This window comes from Pristiophorus japonicus, chromosome 19 (assembly GCF_044704955.1).
Source record: "Pristiophorus japonicus isolate sPriJap1 chromosome 19, sPriJap1.hap1, whole genome shotgun sequence".
Lineage (NCBI taxonomy): Eukaryota > Metazoa > Chordata > Chondrichthyes > Pristiophoridae > Pristiophorus > Pristiophorus japonicus.
In genome coordinates, this window is record NC_091995.1 from 44,812,973 (window position 1) to 44,837,026 (window position 24,054).

Here is a 24,054-nt window from a genome sequence, read left to right on the forward strand (position 1 = left end):
TCAGCACATCATGATGGTGAATGCCCGGTATCCTGGCAGCAGTCATCACGCTTTATTCTGCGCCACTCCGCTGTTCCCTCAGTCTTTGAGCCTCCAAGACAAACCAGACATCCGCTGAGCACCTGGCTCAGGATTCCGTTCCGCAACCCAACCACATGTGGACAGCGTGCGTACAATGAGAGTCATGCCGCCACCCGAGATCTGATAGAGCACACCATTGGCGTCCTTAAACAATGCTTCCGCTGCCTGGACCGCTCTGTTGGAGCCTTGCAGTACTCAGCAGAACATGTGTCAAGATTCGTCACGGTCTGCCGCATGCTCCACAATCTCGCCATCATGAGCCCAACCCTTACCACCAGGCATACAGTGACCAGCTGAGGAGGAGGAGGAACAGGGGAGCAGGAGGAAGCGACAGAGGAGGAGCAGGACGAGGAGGAGGAGGAAGAGCAGGAGGAGGAAAAGGAGGAAGTGTAAGAGGAGGACGTGGAAGGGGGGAGGCAACCTCGACAGTCCGGGCTGTGTGTGATCGACTCATCCGACTGTGGTATGAGTGAATGCAACCCCAATTCCTCATTCAACCATCGTCCCACACCTTACCTTCCCTCTGTTACAGACCATCACAGCGTCCTCTTGGTCACAATGTGGAAATAACAGCTCCACTGAAGAAACATTCCAATCCAACTTTATCCATCAATCCATCCAATATAACACAACAAATGCAACTAATCACCCTGCTGCATTCCCTCAGTGCCTGTCTTCAGTGGGCCTTTGCCTGTCCTAGTGCTCCTACGAAGTGCTACCCCAGTAGCTGCAGGCTGCTGGAAGGCTGCTGACCTTTAGTGGGGAAGACTGCAGATGGCCTTGCAGGAAGACCATGAGCACCTCGAGGCCTACAAGGCCCAGCTGTGGACTGCACCACTTTGACAAGGGCGGTAGCAGACTGGGCTGGCTGACTGAAAGGCAACATCAAGGGCACTGGCAGAGTGGCAGTGGTGGGAGGACCAATGCTGAGAGGGGACAGCAGGTTCTTGCTCCACGGAGCCACTGACATTCCCCCCGGGACAGCATCTCAGCATTCCTAGTCATCTGTTGGAGGACAGATTGCTGGACTGCTGTGACACCCTGCAAATCCCTTTCCACACAGGTAAACCCAGTCATGATGGCAGCTGGCTGAGCCTCTTTGCCACTGCAGCAATCAGACACTGCTTGATGGTTGGGTCCACAAGTGCAGTAATGGATCTGCTCACCCCTTCCATGCTGGAATGGAATTGCTCCAACCTCTGCGTAAAACCCTGTGCAAGTTTGGTGCTGGACTCCTTGCTCCTTGACATTGACCTTAGGCTTTCTGGCTGGCCTGTCAATGCACAAAGCATTTTGTTGTGCAACCCATCAGCATTCTTCTGTCAGCTGCTGCAACAAAGTCCTCATCCCAGTCCTCTGCAGCAGAACTCGTGTGCAGCCTCGCCCTCTGGGGAGCTGGCACCTGCGCTACCCCTTCCCCCGGCCCTGGCTGCAGCACACTCATGCCCGATGATCCACCATTTGTAGATCATGCCGATAAACTGCCCTCTAAACTCTGCCCAGTGCCAGTGTCTGAGCTGGTGGCTACAACTGTCAGACCAAGCAACAGTGTTTCTTCGTCTTCATCACTCTTCTCCTCCTCCTCTTCTCCTTGAACCACTGGCTGGGTAGGTTCAATTTCTTGGGTCTCTGCAATGAGAAAGGCACAAGGGTAGGGTTGTGGTAAGGGGAGGGGGGAAAACAAGAGGTATATGCTGACAGAACATGCAGCTTGTAAATCAGAAGAGATTGTGGGATGAGGGGAAGTGGGATGTGAGAAGGAGGATAACGTATGAGGACACCTGCATCTTGTACTATTTCAGCCCCGCTCGTGGCCACGGGCTCAGCCCATGCCTCTCCCCAAGAATGGCCGGCACCGTCTCCTCCATGGGCCTGTCCACGGCCAGTTGGATTCTGCTGTCGCCTGTTTTCCTGCAAGTGAAAGGGAAGTGTGTCAGTGAGTGTGGTGCAATGTGTTTGGGTGATGAGCCTGTCATAGTTGAATAGCTTACAGTGTAAGTGAGCTGTGGGTGTGAGCCTTGTAGCAGAGCTAAGCGTGTGAGGGTGAGATGGAGCATGTGAATGTGAGGTATGATTCATGATTGACAGAGATGTTGGTGGGTGAATGATGGGGTTCTGGTGAGCGTGTGAGGTTAGTGGTGCAGTTTGTGGGCTATGGTGTTCCAAGATGAATTCACTGACCTTGACCACTCATGTGAGGTCATTAAACTTCTTCCTACACTGTGCACACGTCCTTGGGGCTATCTGCTCCCACTTCACTTTGCTCTGTTGCCTGGAGGGCATTCTGGTCTGTGGAAAGAGGACCTCTCTCTTTCTATTGACCTCCTACACCAAGTCCTCCAGTGCTGCATCGATAACCTTGGTGCACGTTCCCTCCCCTGTTGTGCCACCATTAATAGTTCCTTTCCACTGTGATCCCCAGCCAGTTCAATGATCTGCTGCAGGCAGAATGCATCTCTCCTTTTTAAGAGGCGCAGATTGCCTTTAAGTGGTGCAGGTTAGCTTTAATTGGTGCTAACCACGCACAAACTGGGCCCTCTGCTGAGCCTCAGCCACTCAGCAGCGCGTTCAGCACTGGGCTGAACGCCACAATCATGGAAATGAGCAGGCAGCACGAAGTTCACAAGCTGCCTGCAGTCCTCTGAATAGGGGCAGGTTTCTGCACATCGCGATCCCCTCACCCGTTTCCAGGGGCAGGTTTCTGCACATCACGATCCCCTCGCCCGTTTCCAGAGGCAGGTTTCTGCACATCGCGATCCCCTCACCCGTTTCCAGAGGCAGGTTTCTGCACATCACGATCCCCTCACCCGTTTCCAGAGGCAGGTTTCTGCACATTGCGATCCCCTCACCCGTTTCCAGAGGCAGGTTTCTGCACATTGCGATCCCCTCACCCGTTTCCAGAGGCAGGTTTCTGCACATTGCGATCCCCTCGCCCGTTTCCATGGAACAGGTTTCTGCACATCACGATCCTCTCGCCCGTTTCCATGGAACAGGTTTCTGCACATTGCGATCCCCTCGCCCGTTTCCAGGGGCGGGTTTCTGCACATCACGATCCCCTCGCCCGTTTCCAGAGGCAGGTTTCTGCACATCACGATCCTCTCGCCCGTTTCCATGGAACAGGTTTCTGCACATCGCGATCCCCTCGCCCGTTTCCAGGGGCAGGTTGCTGCACATCACGATCCTCTCGCCCGTTTCCAGGGGCAGGTTGCTGCACATCACGATCCTCTCGCCCGTTTCCAGGGGCAGGTTGCTGCACATCACGATCCCCTCGCCCGTTTCCAGGGGCGGGTTGCTGCACATCACGATCCTCTCGCCCGTTTCCAGGGGCAGGTTGCTGCACATCGCGATCCCCTCGCCCGTTTCCAGGGGCGGGTTGCTGCACATCACGATCCCCTCACCCGTTTCCAGGGGCGGGTTGCTGCACATCGCGATCCCCTCGCCTGTTTCCAGGGGCAGGTTGCTGCACATCACGATCCAGGTACAGCAGGCGGTGAAGAAGGCAAATGGTATGTTGGCATTCATAGCTAGGGGATTGAGTACAGGGGCAGGGAGGTCTTACTGCAGTTGTACAGGGCCTTAGTGAGGCCTCACCTGGAATATTGTGTTCAGTTTTGGTCTCCTAATCTGAGGAAGGACGTTCTTGCTATTGAGGGAGTGCAGCGAAGGTTCACCAGACTGATTCCAGGGATGACAGGACTGACAGAAAAGTAGAGGCTGGATCAACTGGGCCGTTATACACTGGAGTTTAGAAGGATGAGAGGGGATCTCATAGAAACATATAAGATTCTGACAGGACTGGACAGGTTGGATGCGGGAAGAATGTTCCCAATGATGGGGAAGTCCAGAACCAGGAGACACAGTCTTACGATAAGGGGTAGGCCATTTAGGACTGAGATGAGGAGAAACTTCTTCACTCAGAGAGTTGTTAACCTGTGGAATTCCCTACCGCAGAGAGTTGTTGATGCCAGTTCATATTCAAGAGGGAGATAGATATGGCCCTTACGGCTAAATGGATCAAGGGGTATGGAGAGAAAGCAGGAAAGGGGTACTGAGGGAATGATCAGCCATGATCTTATTGAATGGCGGTGCAGGCTCGAAGGACTGAATGGCCTACTCCTGCACGTATTTTCTAGTTTCTATGTTTCTATGACCCCCTCGCCCGTTTCCAGTAACAGGTTTCTGCACATCGCGATCCTCTCGCCCGTTTCCAGGGGCGGGTTGCTGCACATCACGATCCTCTCGCTCATTTCCAAGGAAAACGAATTTCCAGGGCAGAGAGTGAGCCATGGGACAGGGGATAGATTAATAACATTCTCCGTGTCGTCCAATAACCCACGGGGAGAGAGACACTGAAAGTAGGTCATGGCCCCGGGGATAGATTAATAACATTCACTGTCTCCTCCAATATCGTCGGGGAAGAGAGACACCGAGAGTGGGTCATTGCCCGGGGATAGATTAATAACACTCACCGCCTTCTCCAAAGCCTCTGTCACCTCAGGATCAGAGGGGCAAAGGTCTCCAGTCACGGAGAACTGCACCGTTCCACCGATGCGTTTCTCATCGAAATCTGGAATAACAAGAAAAGATTACCTTTTAAAAAATATCCTGCTTTTGCATTCTTTCTACCAAACTGGATAATTTCACATTGCTCCACATTATACATCTGTCATCTTCTTGCCCGCCCACCCACTTACCCGGTCGATATCCCATTGCAGCCTCTTTGCATCATCTTTTTGTAATATGGAGATCAGAACTGTGCACAGTACTCCAAGTGTGGTCTAACCAAGATATATGGAGACCAGAACTATGCACAGTACTCCAAATGTGGTCTAACCAAGGTTCGATAGAACTTTAACATAACGTCTCTGCTTTTAAATTTTATTCGTCTAGAAATGAATGCCAGTGCTTTGCTTTTTTATGACCTTATTAACCTGCGTCGCTAACTTTAGTGACTTGTGAATCTGTACCTCTAGATCTCTTAGCTCCTCTACCCCTTTTAGTCTCTTATTTTCTCAGAAGTAGGTGCCCTCCCTATTCCTCCGAGGGAGACGGCCTCGATGCGATGGGGGGCTTCGCATCACTCTACTCCCAGCAAACGCCAGCGCCCCTGTATGTATTTGAAGGTGGAGCACTGATCTCCTGTGTTATGTTTGCAATAAAGGTTCAAACTGAGTACTGTTTAATGAAGCAAGGTACAACCTTGCTTCTGCTTTATTTAGGCCCAAAGTGCCTGACTCACAAAATGGCTGGCCTTTTTCCCAGAGCAGCACCATGTGCGTGCTGCTCAGTGGCCTCCAACAATGACACCATCTGGTGGCTACACACAGCATGTACATACATGACATCCTGCTTGCCGAACTGCCCGGAGTGGGGGCTCTGAAGGAGAGACATGGAGACCCTGACAGGACGATTCATTTTAATCTTCTTCAACATACCTTTGGGGCCGAGGCAAGTTTTCTGAGACCGAGTTCTGACACTTCCTGAAACGAAGGGAAAAGAGAGAGTTGGTACCAAGTGTCCTTTAAAAATCCATGTCCCAGTCATACTCGGTGAGCTTTGACCAGTCAGTGAGCAGCACAGAGCAGGGAAGGTCCAGGCTTCATCCCTGGCCTGTGCTGAGTTAGCGAGTTACACCCAGTGTGGTACTGAGTCTCACACACAGCAGGAAAGGCACAGGCTCCATCTTTGGCCTGTGTTAAGTTAGCTGATCTCACCCGGTGCAGTACTGAGCCACACACACAGCGGGAAGCCAGGGTTCCTGCTTTTAATGATTGCTTCCAACAGGTGTCGCTGCACAATGTGTCTTTGTGTGTGTGTGTGTGTGTGTGTGTGTTTCTCTCTCTCTCTGCACGTCACCTTCCTAAATCTCTGCTCGAGTGAAAACAGTCCCACAATGAGGGTTTAGTACCAGAAACACTGGCGGAGGGGCGAAGGCCTAGTAGACTGTGGAGCCATCACCACAAACTTGTGTCTCCCTCACAGAGAGCTGGGTACAGAGAAGGACAGAGATTGAGGCAAGAGGAAGCAAAGGTGACGAGGATGTCCTAAAGAGGGTTAGGAAGGTGGGGGGAGGTGACCAGTGGGAGGACAGGCGGGTGGTCTGATGGAGTGATGGTTTCAGAGGGAGAGCCGGAGGGGAGAGACAGTGCAGGGGGATCAGACACAGACTGAAACAGGCTCATCGGGGCTTCTAGAGAAACGTTGACTGCAACGGAACTAAATATCAGGCGATGTGTTTAACAGCCTGATCCATTACCTCCCGAGATGAATTTCTACCCCTTTCCCTCGCGCTACTCTATCGAAACCTTTAATCACCTTAAACACCCTAATTAGATCACTGCATAATCTTCTATACTCGAGAGAATATAAGTCCCGTCTCTGCACCCTGCCCTCATAATTTAACCCTTCTGACATTTTTGAACAGGGATTGGACGTAAGAGACCAGGGTTGGGGTGAAGGGACAGAAACAGCAGACTCAACCCACTCCCAGCGCAGGGAACTCCCCTCCCCCGAGCGGGGAACTCCCCTCCCCCGAGCGGGGACCTCCCAACCCCTGAGCGGGTTACTCCCCTCCCCCGAGCAGGGAACTCCCCTCCCCCGATCGGAGAGCTCCCCTCCCCCGAGCGGGAAACCTCTCTCCCCCAAGCATGTTACTCCACTCACCTGAGCAGTTAACTCCCCTCCCCTGAGTAGAGAACTCCGCTCCCCCGAGCAGGGAACTCCCCTCCCCCGAGCGGGTTACTCCACTCACCTGAGCGGTTACCTCCCCTCCCCCGAGCGGGTTACTCCACTCACCTGAGCAGGTAACTCCAGCGTCGTTGCCGTGTGTACAGTTATTCACCCCCCATGGGTTGGCAGAGCACTGATCGAGGGCAGGCTCTGTCCCGAAACATCTCACATCATCCAACCAGATGTCCCCCATCCCCTCTCCATAGTAGGCGCCTCTTGTTGCTGACAGGGCCGTCCCACAGTTCAACAGTCTGCAGACTACAGTCGCTGCATTTATATCCCAGCCATCGTCGCAGACGGTGCCCCAGGAGGAGTTATGATAGACCTCAACTCTCCCGGAGCACATGTTGGTACCATTCACCAGCCGTACGGGCACCGGACCTGAAATAGAGATGGGAAGGAGTTGAAACCATTCCGAGTTTGACGAGAATGATCTGGAACTTGCTGCTGTTACGGGTCGGGGTGGGGGCAGTTAGTGAGCATCTCCAAGCCCCAACAGTTCTCCCATTACTGAACGGACTGGAATCTCAGCCACTTTGCCAATAACAACACATTTAGAAACCATCCCCACACTTAGCCCTCCGAGATACACTTTAATATGGATAGTTTCTGTTAACATGGAGGGTCCAGGGAGGTTCTGGGGATCGCACACCAACAACTGAATTACCTTACAACAAAAAAGGGAGAGAAAACCATTCATTATCCGCTGGTTTCAGAGAACTCGGAACAGTGACATACAATGTACAGCACAGAAACAGGCCATTCCGCCCAACAGGTCCATGTATTAGAAACATAGAAAATAGCTGCAGGAGTAGGCCATTCGGCCCTTCGAGCCTGCACCGCCATTCAATAAGATCATACTGATCATTCCTTCAGTACCCCTTTCCTGCTTTCTCTCCATATCCCTTGATTCCCTGAACCGTAAGGGCCATATCTAATTCCCTCTTGAATATATCCAATGAACTGGCATCAACAACTCTCTGCGGCAGGGAATTCCACAGATTAACAACTCTCTGAGTGAAGAAGTTTCTCCTCATCTCAGTCCTAAATGGCCTACCCCTTATCCTAAGACTATGTCCCCTGGTTCTGGACTTCCCCAACATTGGGAACATTCTTCCCGCATCTAACCTGTCCAGTCCCATCAGAATCTTATATGTTTCTATGAGATCCCCTCTCATCCTTCTAAACGCCAGTGAATAAAGGCCCAGTTGATCCAGCCTCTCCTCATATGACAGCCCAGCCATCCCTGGAATCAGTCTGGTGAACCTTCGCTGCACTCCCTCAATAGCAAAACGTCCTTTCTCAGACAAGGAGACCAAAACTGAACACAATATTCCAGGTGAGGCCTCATGAAGGCCCTGTACAACTGCAGCAAGACCTCCCTGCACCTATATTCAAATCCCCTAGCTATGAAGGCCAACATACCATTTGCCTTCTTTACCGCCTGCTGTACCTGCGTGTCCACTTTCAGTGACTGATGAACCATGACACCCAGGTCTCGTTGCACCTCCCCTTTTTCTAGTCTGCCGCCATTCAGATAATATTCTGCCTTCATGTTTTTGACCCCAAAATGGATAACCTCACATTTATCCACATTATACTGCATCTGCCATGTATTTGTCCACTCACCTAATCTGTCCAAGTCACCCTGCAGCCTTTTCGCGTCCTCCTCACAGCTCACATCGCCACCCAGTTTAGTGTCATCCGCAAACTTGGAGATATTACACTCTATTCCTTCATCCAAATCGTTAATGTATTTTGTAAAGAGCTGGGGTCCCAGCATTGAGCCTTGCGGCACCCCACTAGTAACTGCCTGCCATTCTGAAAAGGAACCGTTTATCCCGACTATCTGCTTCCTGTCTGCCAACTAGTTTTCTAACCATGTCAGAACATTACCCCCAATACCATGCGCTTTGATTTTGTATACCAATCTCTTGTGCGGGACCTTGTCAAAAGCCTTTTGAAAGTCCAAATACACCACATCCACAGGTTCTCCCGTGTCCACTCTATTAGTTACACCCTCAAAAAATTCCAGAAGATTTGTCAAGCATGATTTCTCCTTCATAAAACCATGCTGACTCGGTCCGATCCTGTCACTGCCTTCCAAATGGGCTGCTATTTCATCCTTAATGATTGATTCCAAAATTTTCCCCACTACTGATGTCAGGCTAACCGGTCTATAATTACCCGCTTTCTCTCTCCCTCCTTTTTTAAAAAGTGCCGTTACATTAGCTACCCTCCAATCCATAGGAACTGATCCAGAGTCGATAGATTGTTGGAAAATGATCACCAATGCATTCACTATTTCTAGGGCCACTCCCTTAAGTACTCTGGGATGCAGACTATCAGGACCAGGGATTTATTGGTCTTTAATCCCATCAATTTCCCGAACACAATTTCCCGCCTAATAAGGATATCTTTCAGTTCCTCATTCTCACTGGACCCACTGTTCCCTAGTACATTCGGAAAGTTATTTGTATCTTCCTTTGTGAAGACAGGACCGAAGAATTGGTTCAATTGGTCTGCCATTTCTTTGTTCCCCATTATAAATTCACCTGAATCCGACTGCAAGGGACCTACGTTTGTTTTCACTAATCTTTTTCTCTTCACATATTTATAGAAGCTTTTGCAGTCAGTTTTTATGTTCCCTGCAAGCATCCTCTCATACTCTATTTTCCCCTTCTTAATTAAACCCTTAGTCCTCCTCTGTTGAATTCTAAATTTCTTCCAGTCCTCAGGTGTGTTGCTTTTTCTAGTCAATTTATATGCCTCTTCCTTGGTTTTAACACTATCATTAATTTCCCTTGTTCGCCATGGTTGAGCCACCTTCCCAGTTTTATTGTTACTCCAGACAGGGATGTACAATTGCTGAAGTTCATCCATGTGATCTTTAAATGTTTGCCATTGCTTATCCACCGTCAACCCTTTAAGTATCCTCTGCCAATCTATTCTAGCCAATTCACACCTCATACCGTCGAAGTTACCTTTCCTTAAGTTCAGGACCCTAGTTTCCGAAATAACTTTGTTACTCTCCATCTTAATAAGGAATTCTACCATATTATGGTCACTTTTCCCCAAAGGGCCTCGCACAACAAGATTGCTAATTAATCCCCTCATTACACATCACCCAGTCTAGGATGGCCAACACCCTGGTTGGTTCCTCGACATATTGGTCTAGAAAACCATCCCTAATACACTCCAGGAAATCCTCCTCCACCACATTGCTACCAGTTAGGTTATCCCAATCTATATGTAGATTAAAGTCGCTCATGATTACTGCAGTACCTTTATTGCACACATCCCTTATTTCTTGTTTGATGCTGTCCCCAACCTCGCTACTACTATTTGGTGACCTGGACATAACTCCCACTAACGTTTTCTGCCCTTTGGAATTCTGCAGCTTCACCCATACCGATTCCACATCATCCAGGCTAATGTCCTTCCTTACAATTGCATTGATTTCCTCTTTAACCAGCAACGCCACCCCGCCTCCTTTTCCTTTGTGTCTATCCTTCCTAAATGCTGAATCCCCTTGGATGTTGAGTTCCCAGCCTTGGTCACCCTGGAGCCATGTCTCCGTGATGCCAATCACATCGTATCCGTTAATTGCTATCTGTGCAGTTAATTCATCCACCTTATTCCGAATACTCCTCGCATTGAGGCACAGAGCCTTCAGGCTTGTCTTTTTAACACACTTTGCCCCTTTTGAATCTTGCTGTAATGTGGCCCTTTTTGCTTTTTGCCTTGGGTTTCTCTGCCCTCCACTTTTACTATTCTCCTTTCTATCTTTTGATTCTGCCCCCCTTCTATTTCTCTCTGCCTCCCTGCATCCTCCTGCCATATTAGTTTAACTCCTCCCCAACAGCACTAGCAAACACTCCCCCTCGTACATTGGTTCCGATCCTGCCCAGGTGCAGACCGTCCGGTTTGTACTGGTCCCACCTCCCCCAGAACCGGTTCCAATGTCCTAGGAATTTGAATCCCTCCCTTCTGCACCATTTGTCAAGCCACGTATTCATCTGAGCTATCCTGCGATTCCTACTCTGACTAGCATATGGCACTGGTAGCAATCCTGAGATTACTACTTTTGCGGTCCTACTTTTAAATTTAACTCCTAGCTCCCTAAATTCGTCTCGTAAGACCTCATCCCGTTTTTTACCTATATCGTTGGTACCTATTATGCATCATGACAACTGGCAGTTCACCCTCCCTTTTTAGAATGTACTGCAACCGCTCTGAGACATCCTTGACCCTTGCACCAGGGAGGCAACATACAATCCTGGAGTCTCGGTTGCAGGCGCAGAAATGCCTATACAATTGAATCCCCTGTCACTATCGCTCTCCCACTCTTTCTCCTGCCCTCCTGTGCAGCAGAGCCAGCCACGGTGCCATGAACTTGGTTGCTGCTGCTCTCCCCTGAAGAGTCATCCCCCTCAACAGTACCCAAGTCGGTGTTTATCCTCCACACGAACCACCTCCGAGCTATCTTCCACTCACTCTCTCAATAAAGCCTCTATTCCATTAAAGTGTGTGGGGAGAGAGGAGAGTGGGATTAGACTGGGTGGGATATTAATAGGTGTGGGGAGTGAGGGGAGAGTGGGATTAGACTGGGTGGGATATTAATGGGTGTGGGGAGTGAGGGAAGAGTGGGATTAAACTGGCTGGGATATTAATGGGTGTGGGGAGTGAGGGGAGAGTGGGATTAGACTGGGTGGGATATTAATGGGTGTGGGGTGTGAGGGGCCCACTCGAGCGGGGAACTCCCCTCACCTGAGCAGGGACTCCCCTCACCCAAGTGGGGAACTCGCCTCACCTGAGCAGGTAACTCCGGCATCCTTGTTGTGTGTGCAGTTATTCACCCCCCATGGGTTGGCAGAGCACTGATCGAGGGCAGGCTCTGTCCCGTTACACCTCACATGGTCCAACCAGATGTTCGCAGTCCCCTCTCCATAGTAGGCGGCTCTTGTTGCAGACAGGGCCGTCCCACAGTTCAACAGTCTGCAGACAACATTCGCTGCATTTACATCCCAGCCATCGTCGCAGACGGTCCCCCAGGAGGAGCTATGATAGACCTCAACTCTCCCGGAGCACATGTTGTTGCTGTTCACCAGCCGTATGGGCACCGGACCTGGAATAGAGACAGGAACACGGTTAAAGTGGTTTATATGATGGCAGGAGGCGTCGACCGGGCCCAACCGTCAGCCTGCTCTTAACACCCAATTGTGGTTCTCACCCACCACACTTGTGATATCGCTCGACACCCGACATCACCCCGCACCCAGACATCGGCCCGACATCACCCCGCACCCAGACATCGGCCCGACATCACCCCGCACCCAGACATCGGCCCGACATCACCCCGCACCACGAGACATCGCCCCGTGATCGCCCCCGGACCCCGACATCACCCTTGCACCCAGATATTGCCCCGCACCCCAACATTGCCCCGCACCCCGACATCGCCCCCACACCCAGACATTGCCCCCGCACCCCAACATTGCCCCGCGCCCCGACATCGCCCTGCACCACTACATTGCCCTACACTATGGTGGGCGGGCAATGATCAAAGGCTTGACAGGGAGGGGGCACTGGGTGGGTCCGTCCTACTTTCTCCGAGCTATGTTATGAAATTTCATCTGCCATGTGCCTGCCCATTTCACCAGCCTGTGTATGTCCTCCTGAAGTCTGTTACCATCCTATTCATTGTTTACTACATTTGAGTTTTGCGTCAGCTCCAGACTTTGAAATTATGTCCTGTATAAGAACATAAGAAATAGGAGCAGTCGGCCATTTGGCCCCTTGAGCCTGCTACGTCATTCAATAAGATCATGGATAATCTGATCTTGGCCTCAGCTCCACTTCCCTGCCCGCTCCCCATCACCTTTGACTCCCTTATTATTCAAAAATCTGTCTATCACCACCTTAAATACATTCAATGACCCAGCCTCCACAGCTCTCTATGTAGAGAATTTCAAAGATTCACAACCCTCTCAGGAAAGACATTCCTCCCCATTTCTGTTTTAAATGTGCGACCCCTTATTCTGAAACTATGCCCCTAGTTCTAGATTCCCCCACGAGGGGAAACATCCTCTCTGCATCTACCCTATCAAGCCCCCTCACAATCTTATACGTTTCAATAAGAGTACCTCTCATTCTTCTACACTCCAATGAGTATAGGCCCAACCTACTCAACCTTTCTTCATAAGACAACCCCTTCATCTCATGAATCAACCTCATGAACCTTCTCTGAACGGCCTCCAATGTAAGTATATCCTTCTTTAAATAACGAGACCAAAACTGTATGCTGTACTCCAGGTGTGGTCTCACCAGCGCCCTGTATTGTTGTAGCAGGACTTCCCTACTTTTATACTCAACCCCCCTTGCAATAAAGGCCAACATTCCATATGCTTTCCTAATTACTTGCTGTACCGAAATGATAACATTTTGTGTTTCATTTATAAGGAACCCCAGATCCCTCTGTACCTCAGCATTTTGTAGTCTTCCCCCATTTAAATAATAATTTGCTTTTTTAATTTTCCTACCAAAGTGGATAGCCTCACATTTTCCCACATCATACTCCATCTGCCAAATGTTTGCCCACTCACTGAGCCTATCTATATCCCTTTGCAGATTCTTTGCATCCTCCTCAAAACTTGCTTTCCCACCTATTTTTGTATCAACAGAAAATTTGGCTACATTACACTCGGTGCCTTCATCCAAGTGATTAATATAGATTGTAAATAGTTGAGGTCTCAGCACTGATTTGTGGCACCCTATTAGTTACAGTTTGCCAACCTGAAAATTGCCCATTTATCCCGACTCTCTGTTTTCTGTTAGTTAGCCAATCCTCTATCCAGGCTAATATATTATCCCCAACCCCATGAGCTCTTATCTTCGAACATAAGAACATAAGAAACAGGAACAGGAGCAGGCCATATGGCCCCTCGAGCCTGCTCCGCCATTTAATAAGATCATGGCTGATCTGATCATGGACTCAGCTCCACTTCCCCACCCGTTCCCCATAACCCCTTATCCCCTTATCGTTTAAGAAACTGTCTATTCAATGTCCCATCTTCCACAGCTCTCTGAGGCAGCGAATTCCACAGAGTTACAGCACTCTGACAGAAGAAATTTCTCCTCATCTCTGGTTTAAATAGACGGCCCCTTATTCTAAGATCATGCCCCCTAGTTATAGTCTCCCCCATCAGTGGAAACATCTTTTCTGCATCCACCTTGTCAAGCCCCCTCATAATCTGATATGTTTTGATTAGATCACCTCTCATCCTTCTGAATTCCAATGAGTAGAGGCCAACCTACTCAACCTTTCCTCATAAGTCAACCCCATCATCCCCAGAATCAACCTAGTGAACCTTCTCTGAACTGCCTCCAAAGCAAGCATATCCTGTCATAAATATGGAAACCAAAACTATATGCAGTATTCCAGGTGTGGCCTCACCAATACCTTATATAGCTGCAGCAAGACTTCCCTGCTTTTATACTCCATGCCCTTTGCAATAAAGGCCAATATACCATTGGCCTTCCTGATCACTTGCTGTACCTGTGTGCTATCCTTTTGCGTTTCATGCACAAATACCCCCAGGTCCCGCAGTGCTGCGGCACTTTGCAATCTTTCTCCATTTAAATAATAACTTGCTCTTTGATTTTTTTTCTGCCAAAGTGCATGAGCTCATACTTTCCCAACATTACATTCCATCTGCCAAATTTTTGCTCACTCACTTAGCCTGTCTGTGTCCTTTTGCAGATTTTTTGTGTCCTCCTCACACATTGCTTTTTCTTCCATCTTTGTATCATCAGCAATTACGTTATACTCAGTCCCTTCTTTCAGTAACCTTTTATGTAGCACCCTATCGAATACTTTCTGAAAATCCATATACACGATATCTACTGGTTCCCCTTTATCCACCTTGCTCATTACATCCTCAAAGAACAGCAGCGAATTTGTCAAACATGATTTCCCCTTTAGAAAACAATGCTGACTTTGCTTGACTGTATTATGATTTTCCAAATGCCCTGCTACTGCTTTCTTAATAATGGACTCCAGCATTTTCCCAATAACAGATGTTAGCCTATCTGGTCTATAGTTTCCTGCTTTCTGTCTCCTTCATTTTTTAAATAGAGGTGTTACAGTTGCGGTTTTCCAATCCACTGGGTCCCCTCCAGAATCCAGGGAATTTTGGTAGATTATAACCAATGCATTCACTATCTCTGCAGCCACTTCTTTTAAGATCCAAGAATGCAGGCTATTAGGTACAGGGGACTTGTCCACCTTTCGTCCCAGGTCATTAGTATATATTAAAAAGAGTAGTGGTCCTAATACCGACCCCTGGGGAACACCACTCCACACTTTCCTCCAGTCTGAAAAACAACCCTTCACCTCTACTCCCTGCTTTCTGTCCCTTAGCCAATTGCATATCTACTCTGCCACTGCCACCTTAATCCTATGGGCTTCAATCACAGCGGGAACGCCGCTCACCCGAGCTGGGGAACTCCCCTCACCCGAGCTGGGGAACTCCCCTCGCCCGAGCTGGGGATCTCTCCTCACCCCAACTGGGGAACTCCGTTACCCCTCGCCCGAGCTGGGGAACTCCGCTCACCCGACCTGGGGAACTCCGTTACCCCTCGCCCGAGCTGGGGAACTCCGCTCACCCGAGCTGGGGAACTCCCCTCGCCCGAGCTGGGGAACTCCCCTTGCCCGAGCTGGGGATCTCTCCTCACCCCAACTGGGGAACTCCGTTACCCCTCGCCCGAGCTGGGGAACTCCGCTCACCCGACCTGGGGAACTCCGTTACCCCTCGCCCGAGCTGGCGAACTCCCCTCACCCGAGCTGGGGAACTCCGCTCACCCGAGCTGGGGAACTCCGTTACCCCTCGCCCGAGCTGGGGAACTCCGCTCACCCGACCTGGGGAACTCCGCTCACCCGACCTGGGGAACTCCCCTTGCCCGACCTGGGGAACTCCCCTTGCCCGACCTGGGGAACTCCCCTTGCCCGAGCTGGGGAACTCTCCTCGCCCCAACTGGGGAACTCCGCTCACCTGAGCAGGTAACTCCAGCGTCCTTGCTGTGTGCGCAGTTATTGACACCCGATAGGTTGGCAAAGCATTGATCGAGGGCAAGCTCTGCCCCGTTACACCTCACATCATCCAACCAGATGGCCTCAGTCCCCTCTCCATAGTAGGCCCCTCCTGTTGCTGACAGGGCCGTCCCACAGTTCAACATTCTGCAGACCACACTCGCTGCGTTTATATCCCAGCCTTTGTCGCAAACGGTCCCCCAGCTGGATTTCCGATAGACCTCAATTCTCCCGGAGCACATGTTGTTACCGTTCACCAGCCGTACGGGAACCGGACCTGGAATATAGACAGGAACACGGTTAATCTGGTCTGGAATTAACTGAACTTTCACTGGAAACATCATCTGGATATTTGAGCCCAGGTGTCCTCCGAAAATTGGTTAGCATAGAGACCATGTTACTGGGGTAGTAATATAACAGCCTGGGCCAGTAATCCAGAGGCCTGACCTAATAATCCAGAGGCATGGCTTAATAATCCAGAGGGATGGGCTAATAATCCAGAGGCCTGGCCTAATAATCCCGAGGGATGGGTTAATAATCCAGAGGGATTGGCTAAAAGTACAGAGGGATGGGCTAATGATCCAGAGGCCTGGGCTAATAATCCAGAAGGATGGGCTAATAATCCAGAGGGATGGGCTAATAATCCAGAGGCCTGGCCTAATAATCCCGAGAGATGGGCTAATAATCCAGAGGGATGGGCTAATAATACAGAGGGGTGGGCTAATAATTCAGACAATGGGCTAATAATCCAGAGGGATGGGCTAATAATCCAGAGGGATGGGCTGGTAATCCAGAGGACTGGGCTAATAATTCAGAGGGATGGGCTAATAATCCAGACAATGGGCTAATAATCCAGAGGCCTGGGCTAATAATAAAGCGGACTGGGCTAATAATCCAGAGGGTTGGACTAATAATCCAGAGGGATGGGTGAATAATCCAGAGGCCTGGGCTAATAATCCAGATGGTTCGGCTAATAATCCGGAAGCCTGGGATAATAAACCAGAGGGATGGGCTAATAATCCAGAGGGATGGGCTAATAATCCACAGACTGGGCTAATAATCCAGAGGAACGGCTAATAATCCAGAGGCCTGGGCTAATAAACCAGAGGGATGGGCTAATAATCCAGAGGGATGGCCCAATAATCCAGGTGGATGGGCTAATAATCCAGAGGGATGGGATAATAATCCAGAGGATGGGCTAATAATCCAAAGCGATGGGCTAATAATCCAGAGGGATGGGATAATAATCCAGAGGATGGGATAATAATCCTGAGGCCTGGGCTAATAATCCAGAGGGATGAGTTAATAATCCAAAGGCCTGAGCTAATAATCCAGAGGATGGGCTAATATGCCAGAGGATGGGCTAATAATCCAGAGGGATGGGCTAATAATCCAGAGGATGGGCTAATGATAAAGCGACCTGGGCTAATAATCCAGGGGGGTGGGCTAATAATCCAGAGGGATGGGCTAATAATCCAGAGGGATGGGCTAATAATCCAGAGGCCTGGCCTAATAATCCCGAGAGATGGGCTAATAATCCAGAGGGATGGGCTAATAATACAGAGGGGTGGGCTAATAATTCAGACAATGGGCTAATAATCCAGAGGGATGGGCTAATAATCCAGAGGGATGGGCTGGTAATCCAGAGGACTGGGCTAATAATCCAGAGGGATGGGCTAATAATCCAGACAATGGGCTAATAATCCAGAGGCCTGGGCTAATAATAAAGCGGACTGGGCTAATAATCCAGAGGGTTGGACTAATAATCCAGAGGGATGGGTGAATAATCCAGAGGCCTGGGCTAATAATCCAGATGGTTCGGCTAATAATCCAGAGGCCTGGGATAATAAACCAGAGGGATGGGCTAATAATCCAGAGGGATGGGCTAATAATCCACAGACTGGGCTAATAATCCAGACGGATCAGCTAATAATCCAGAGGCCTGGGCTAATAAACCAGAGGGATGGGCTAATAATCCAGAGGGATGGCCCAATAATCCAGGTGGATGGGCTAATAATCCAGAGGGATGGGATAATAATCCAGAGGATGGGCTAATAATCCAAAGCGATGGGCTAATAATCCAGAGGGATGGGATAATAATCCAGAGGATGGGATAATAATCCTGAGGCCTGGGCTAATAATCCAGAGGGATGAGTTAATAATCCAAAGGCCTGAGCTAATAATCCAGAGGATGGGCTAATACGCCAGAGGATGGGCTAATAATCCAGAGGGATGGGCTAATAATCCAGAGGATGGGCTAATGATAAAGCGACCTGGGCTAATAATCCAGGGGGGTGGGCTAATAATCTAGAGGGATGGGCTAATAATCCAGAGGATCGGCTAATAATCCAGAGGATGGGCTAATAATCCAGAGTGAAGGGCTAATAAAAAAGCGACCTGGGCTAATAATCCAGAGGGATGGGCTAATAATCTAGAGGATCGGCCAATAATCCAGAGGATGGGCTAATAATCCAGAGTGAAGGGCTCATAATTCAGAGGGTGGGCTAATAATCCAGAGGGATGGGCTCATAATCCAGAGGCCTGGGCTAATAATCCAGATGGTTGGGCTAATAATCCAGAGGGATGGGCTCATAATCCAGATGGATGGGCTACTAATGGAGCATTGGGATAATAATCCAGATGCCTGGGCTACTACTCCAGAGGGATGGGCTAATAATCCAGAGGATGATCTAATAATCCAGAGTGAAGGGCTCATAATCCTGAGGGTGGGCTAATAATCCAGAGGGATGGGCTAATAATCCAGAGGATGGTCTAATAATCCAGAGGATGGGCTACTAATCCAGAGGCCTGACCTAATAATCCAGAGGATGGCTAATAATCCAGAGGGATGGGCTAATAAGCCAGGGGGCTGGGCTAATAATGCAGGGGGATGGGCTAATAATCCAGAGGGATGGGCTAATAATCCAGGTGCATGGGCTTATAATCCGGAAGAGTGGGCTAATAATCCAGAGGGATGGGCTAATAATCCAGAGACCTGGGCTAATAATCCAGAGGCATGAGCTAATAATCCAGAAGAGTGGGCTAATAATCCAGAGGGATGGGCGAATACTCCAGAGGGATTGGCTAATAATCCAGAGGATGTACTAATAATCCAGAGACCTGGGCTAATAATCCAGAGGCATGGGCTAATAATCCAGAAGGACTGGGCCAGTAATCCAGAGGGATGGGCCAATAATCCAGAGGGATGGGCGAATACTCCAGAGGGATTGGCTAATAATCCAGAGGCCTGGGCCAGTAATCCAGAGGGATGGGCCAATAATCTAGAGGGATGGACTAATAATCCAGAGGCCTGGGCTAATAATCCAGAGGGATGTGCTAATAATCCAGAGGATGGACTAATAATCACAGATTGAATCCCACTCGGGACCCAAACTGCACACACCTGTGCTGGCTCTGTGAAACAGCTCTCCATTTAGTCCCACTCACCCAGCCTTTTCCCCAGAGCCCAGTAAACCTTTCCACTTCAACTATTGTTCAAATACCCTTTTGAAAGTTATTTTGAATCTGCTTCCACCACCCTTTCAGGCTGCGCCTTCCAGATCACAATAACTCACTGTGTAAAAATGTTTTTCATCATGTCCCCTCGGGTTCTTTCGCCAATCACTTTAAAATGTCTCCTCTGGTTACCCACTCTGCTGCCACGGGAAACAGTTTCTCCTCATTTACTCATGATTTTGAACAATATCAAATCTCCTCTTAACCGTCTCTGCTCTATGGAGAACAACCCCAGCTTCTGTCCTCTCCCCACATAACTGAAGTGCCTCATCCCTGGTACCATTCTAGTAAATCTGTCCTGTGCCCTCGCCAAGGCCTTGACATCCTTTCTAAAGTGTGGTGCACAGAATTGGACACAATACTCCAGCTGAGGGTGAACCACTGCTTTATAAAGGTTTGGAATAACTTCCTTGCTTTTGTACTCTACTCCTCTATTAATGAAGTCAAGGATTCAATATGCCTTGTTAACACGGAGGAAATCTTCACCCATTGAAGTAAAGTGTTCCACTAAAGAGTAGAAAATGCAAACGGGAACAGGATTTAATGGACGAGTTAAGGAGAGGAACAGTTTCACAACTGAAGAGTTACTTTCATACATTGATCTTACAATATTTTTTAAATTTTAACTAATACTACTGGACATCCCAAGCTCCAGTTCACATTTATCAACAACTTGCATTTAGAAAGAACCTTCAACCTAGGGAAAGGTCCCTAAGGAGCAGCGGAGGGATTGTAATCAGATAATAAATTTACACCAAAGGAGGGGAGACTCAAACACAGAAACCTCATACACGAACCAACTGTGCTGATTTTTCAAAGTATTTCAAAGGGGTTATTTCACGCTGACATTGCCTGCTGCTGAAATTCATCATTGTCATTTTTATTGCTGCATATGTTTAATCTCTGGCCAAAAATGACTGCAACTGATTTGTGAAGATGAGTATCCTGTCGACAGATCTCCCAACTCACCCAGGTGTTACTGAGATCTCCCCCTCACACTCAGCATTTAGTAATAGTGCTCATTCCACAATATTATCAAAAAATGTACAACCTGCGCAACAAACAAAATACTTGTGTTGTACATCTATCTCCCCAGTTACATTTACTGATTTTTTTTATTGTTGTGCATAATCGGATTTTAGATTTATAAATATGAAAATCGCCATTAACGAGTCATTTAACCATATCAGCGAACCACAATGTTCAGTCCCAATAATTATCGCTGCTTCCACTGTTAAACCGTGGGGAAAGTCCGCAGATCTGCACAACAGCAGTTTTCCCGCTAACTCGGTTCTGCTCGTCAGGTTCAGGTGCCACTGACCTGAACGGTGCCCTTGATAGGGCCAAACATTCACTTCTCACAGCAAATAAGGACAGGGATCGAGAAAGAGCAGCTGCAAATACATTGTAAATTCTGGCAATATATAGTCGGTGAGTCACTGCGATAATCTGCTCACCGACACTGCACAACAGTTCAATTCCTCATTAGTTCTTCCAGATTTGAAGGTAGTTCCTGCACGCCCGCATTTTAATACAGCGGCCTGGACCCCTTCCCCGCTCCAGCTCCCCATTTGTCTGCACGGGAGCTGAAAGATTAATGCACTGCCACGCACCCGGTCACCTTTCAAGGAGCAGCGGTTTTAATTGTGGCAGGAGGGTCAGTAACCAGAGGACACAGATTTAAGGTCATTGGTAAAAGAACCAGTGGGGGGATGAAGAGAATGTATTTATGCAGCGAGTTGTTGTGATCTGGAATGTGCTCCTGAAAGTGCGGTGGAAGCAGATTCAATAGTAAAATCCACAAAGGGAATTAGATAAACACATGAAAAGGAAAAAAATTGCAGTGTGGAACTAAGTGGACAACTCTTCCAAAGAGCTGGTGCAGACACGGTGGGCGGAAGGGCCTCCTTCTGTGCTGTGAGATTCGATGATTCCCTGTCCAAGCAGCTAGATGCAGGCTGGAGGAGACCAATGGGCCGACTCCTGCTCGGGGTGGCAATAAAATGTGAGACACTCAGCAAGCAGACAAGCCTTACCTGAGCAAGTGACGCCAGCATCCTGACTGTGTGTACAGTTACTGCTTCCCCAGGGGTTTGCGAGGCACCGGTCCAGCGAATGTTCAGTCCCACTGCACCGCATACCACCCAGCCACACCTCCCCGCTCCCTCGGCCGAGGTACGCCCCGGTTACCGACTCGGCCTTCCCGCAGTTCAGCTGCTTGCACACGATGTCCCCGTCGGTGAGGTCCCAGCCCTCGTCGCAGACGGTCCCCCAGGTGGACTTGTAAAGGATCTCCACCCTCCCCGAGCACATGTTGTTCCCGTCTGTCAGTCTGACCGGGAAAGGACCTGTGAACAAGGAAACTCCAGCTGAGTATTGGTGAGATACTGAGCCCCGCCTCCCCCCCGCAACCCCGACACACACAGAGACCAGGAAAGGCCCAGACTCCATCCCAGCCTGCGTTGAGGGAGCTGATCTCACCCAGTGTGGTACTGAGCCCCACACACACACAAAAGAACAGCAGGAAAGCCCAGGCTCAATTAATGGCCTATACGGAGTTATCTGATCACACCCAGTGTGGTACAGAGCCACCTGCACAGAGTAGGAAAGGACCAGACTCCATCCCTGGGCTGTACGGAGTTATCTGATCACACCCAGTGTGGTACCGAGCCCCACACACAGCAGGAGAAGCCAAGACTTCATCCCTGGGCTGTACGGAGTTATCTGATCACACCCAGTGTGGTACCGAGCCCCACACACAGCAGGAGAAGCCAAGACTCCATCCCTGGGCTGTACGGAGTTATCTGATCACACCCAGTGTGGTACAGAGCCCCCTGCACAGAGCAGAAAAGGACCAGACTCTATCCCTGGGCTGTACGGAGTTACCTGATCACACCCAGTGTGGTACAGAGCCCCACACACAGCAGGAGAGGCCCAGCCTCCATCCCTGGGCTGTACGGAGTTATCTGATCACACTCAGTGTGGTACAGAGCCCCCCACACAGCAGGAAAGGCACTAATTGGAACAAAGCCTGAAAGATGCTTGTAGTTGAACTGAATGCCTTGGCTCCTCCTCAGGGTATCTGCCCCAGACAAAGGGACTAATTAATGAAATGAAGCTGGGACGTGACTGAACTCCTTGAGGAACCAGTACCCTGGGAAACCCTGGACAACAAAATTCCTTATTATCCTCTTTCCTGAATCCCTGAAATGCAAAGCTCGAATTACCTGAGCAGGTAACTCCGGCATCCCGACGGTGTGTGCAGTCATTCACACCCCACGGACTCCCAGAGCACTGATCGAGGGCAGGCTCTGTCCCCAAACACTTCACGTCACTCAGCCAGATGGTCCCAGTCCCCTCTCCAGAGGCTGCCCCGTGCAGCACTGACACTGCAGTCCCACAGTTCAACAGTCTGCAGACCACACTCGCTGCATTTGCATCCCAGCCAGCGTCACAGACGGTCCCCCAGACGGATTTACGAAAGACCTCAACTCTCCCGGAGCACATGTTACTGTTCACCAGCCGTACGGGCACCGGTCCTGGAATTGAGAAGGGGAATTGAGGCACGATGTAGGACATAATGTTTTTATGAACAAGACATCAACAGAATGAAAGAAAATGGCTTGCATTTCTCATTGCGCCTTTCATGACCTCAGGATATCTCAAAGCACTTTAAAGCCAATGAAGTACTTTTTGAAGTGTAGCCACTAGTCTAATATAGGAAAAGCTGCAGTTAATTTGCACACAGCAAGTTCCCACAAACAGCAATGTGATAATGACCAGATTATCTATTTTTAGTGATGTTGGATGAGCAATAAATATTGGCGAGGACACCGGGAAGAACTTCCTCTGCTGTTCTTCTAAATAGTGCCATGGATCTTTTACACCACCCGAGGTGGCAGACAGGGCCCCGGTTTAATGTCTCATCTGAAAGACGGCACCTCCAACAGTGCAGTGCTCCCTCAGTACAGATACTGGGAGTGTCGGCCTGGATTATGGAGCTCAAGTCCTAGAGTATATATATCTACCTCTGACAGTGCAGTGCTCTCTCAGTACTGGCACTGGGAGTGTCAGTCTGGATTTGGAGCTCAAGTCCTAGAGTATATATATTTACCTCCGACAGTGCAGTGCTCTCTCAGTACTGGCACTGGGAGTGTCAGCCTGGATTATGGAGCTCAAGTCCTAGAGTATATACATTTACCTCCGACAGTGCAGTGCTCCCTCAGTACTGACACTGGGAGTGTCGGCCTGGATTATGGAGCTCAAGTCCGAGAGTATATATATCTACCTCTGACAGTGCAGTGCTCCCTCAGTCCTGGCACTGGGAGAGCCACCCTGGATTATTGGACTCAGGCCTCTGAAGTGGGGCTTGAACACACAACTTTCTGACTCAGAGGCCTGGGTGCAGACGCTGAGACACGGCTGACACTGACCGGGAAGAATGTGAGGAGGATAAATTGGTCTTGGGTGGTAGCGCAAATCGAACACAAGCGAATGTACTCCCGCCAATTTTCTTTTCTATTGAGGCATGAATCAAGAGAGTGGAGCGCACCAGTTCAAACTGTCTCAGGACAGAGAGTGGAGAGCACCAGTTCAAACTGTCACAGGACAGAGAGTGGAGAGCACCAGTTCAAACT

At 49.5% G+C, this 24,054-nt stretch overlaps 1 protein-coding gene across 1 annotated transcript; it reads right to left on the reverse strand.

The window, feature by feature from the left end:
• Positions 1 to 7,006: 7,006 nt before the first annotated feature.
• Positions 7,007 to 22,924, reverse strand: LOC139230196 (scavenger receptor cysteine-rich domain-containing protein DMBT1-like; the record flags this gene model as incomplete). The annotated part of the gene is made up of 5 exons (XM_070862037.1): positions 22,645 to 22,924; positions 21,454 to 21,765; positions 15,864 to 16,178; positions 11,615 to 11,938; positions 7,007 to 7,191 (listed from the first exon to the last, which is right to left on the reverse strand). Coding segments are annotated over exons 1-5 (1,416 nt in total), but the record flags the coding sequence as incomplete, so codon positions are not given.
• Between the last annotated feature and the right edge of the window lie 1,130 nt (positions 22,925 to 24,054).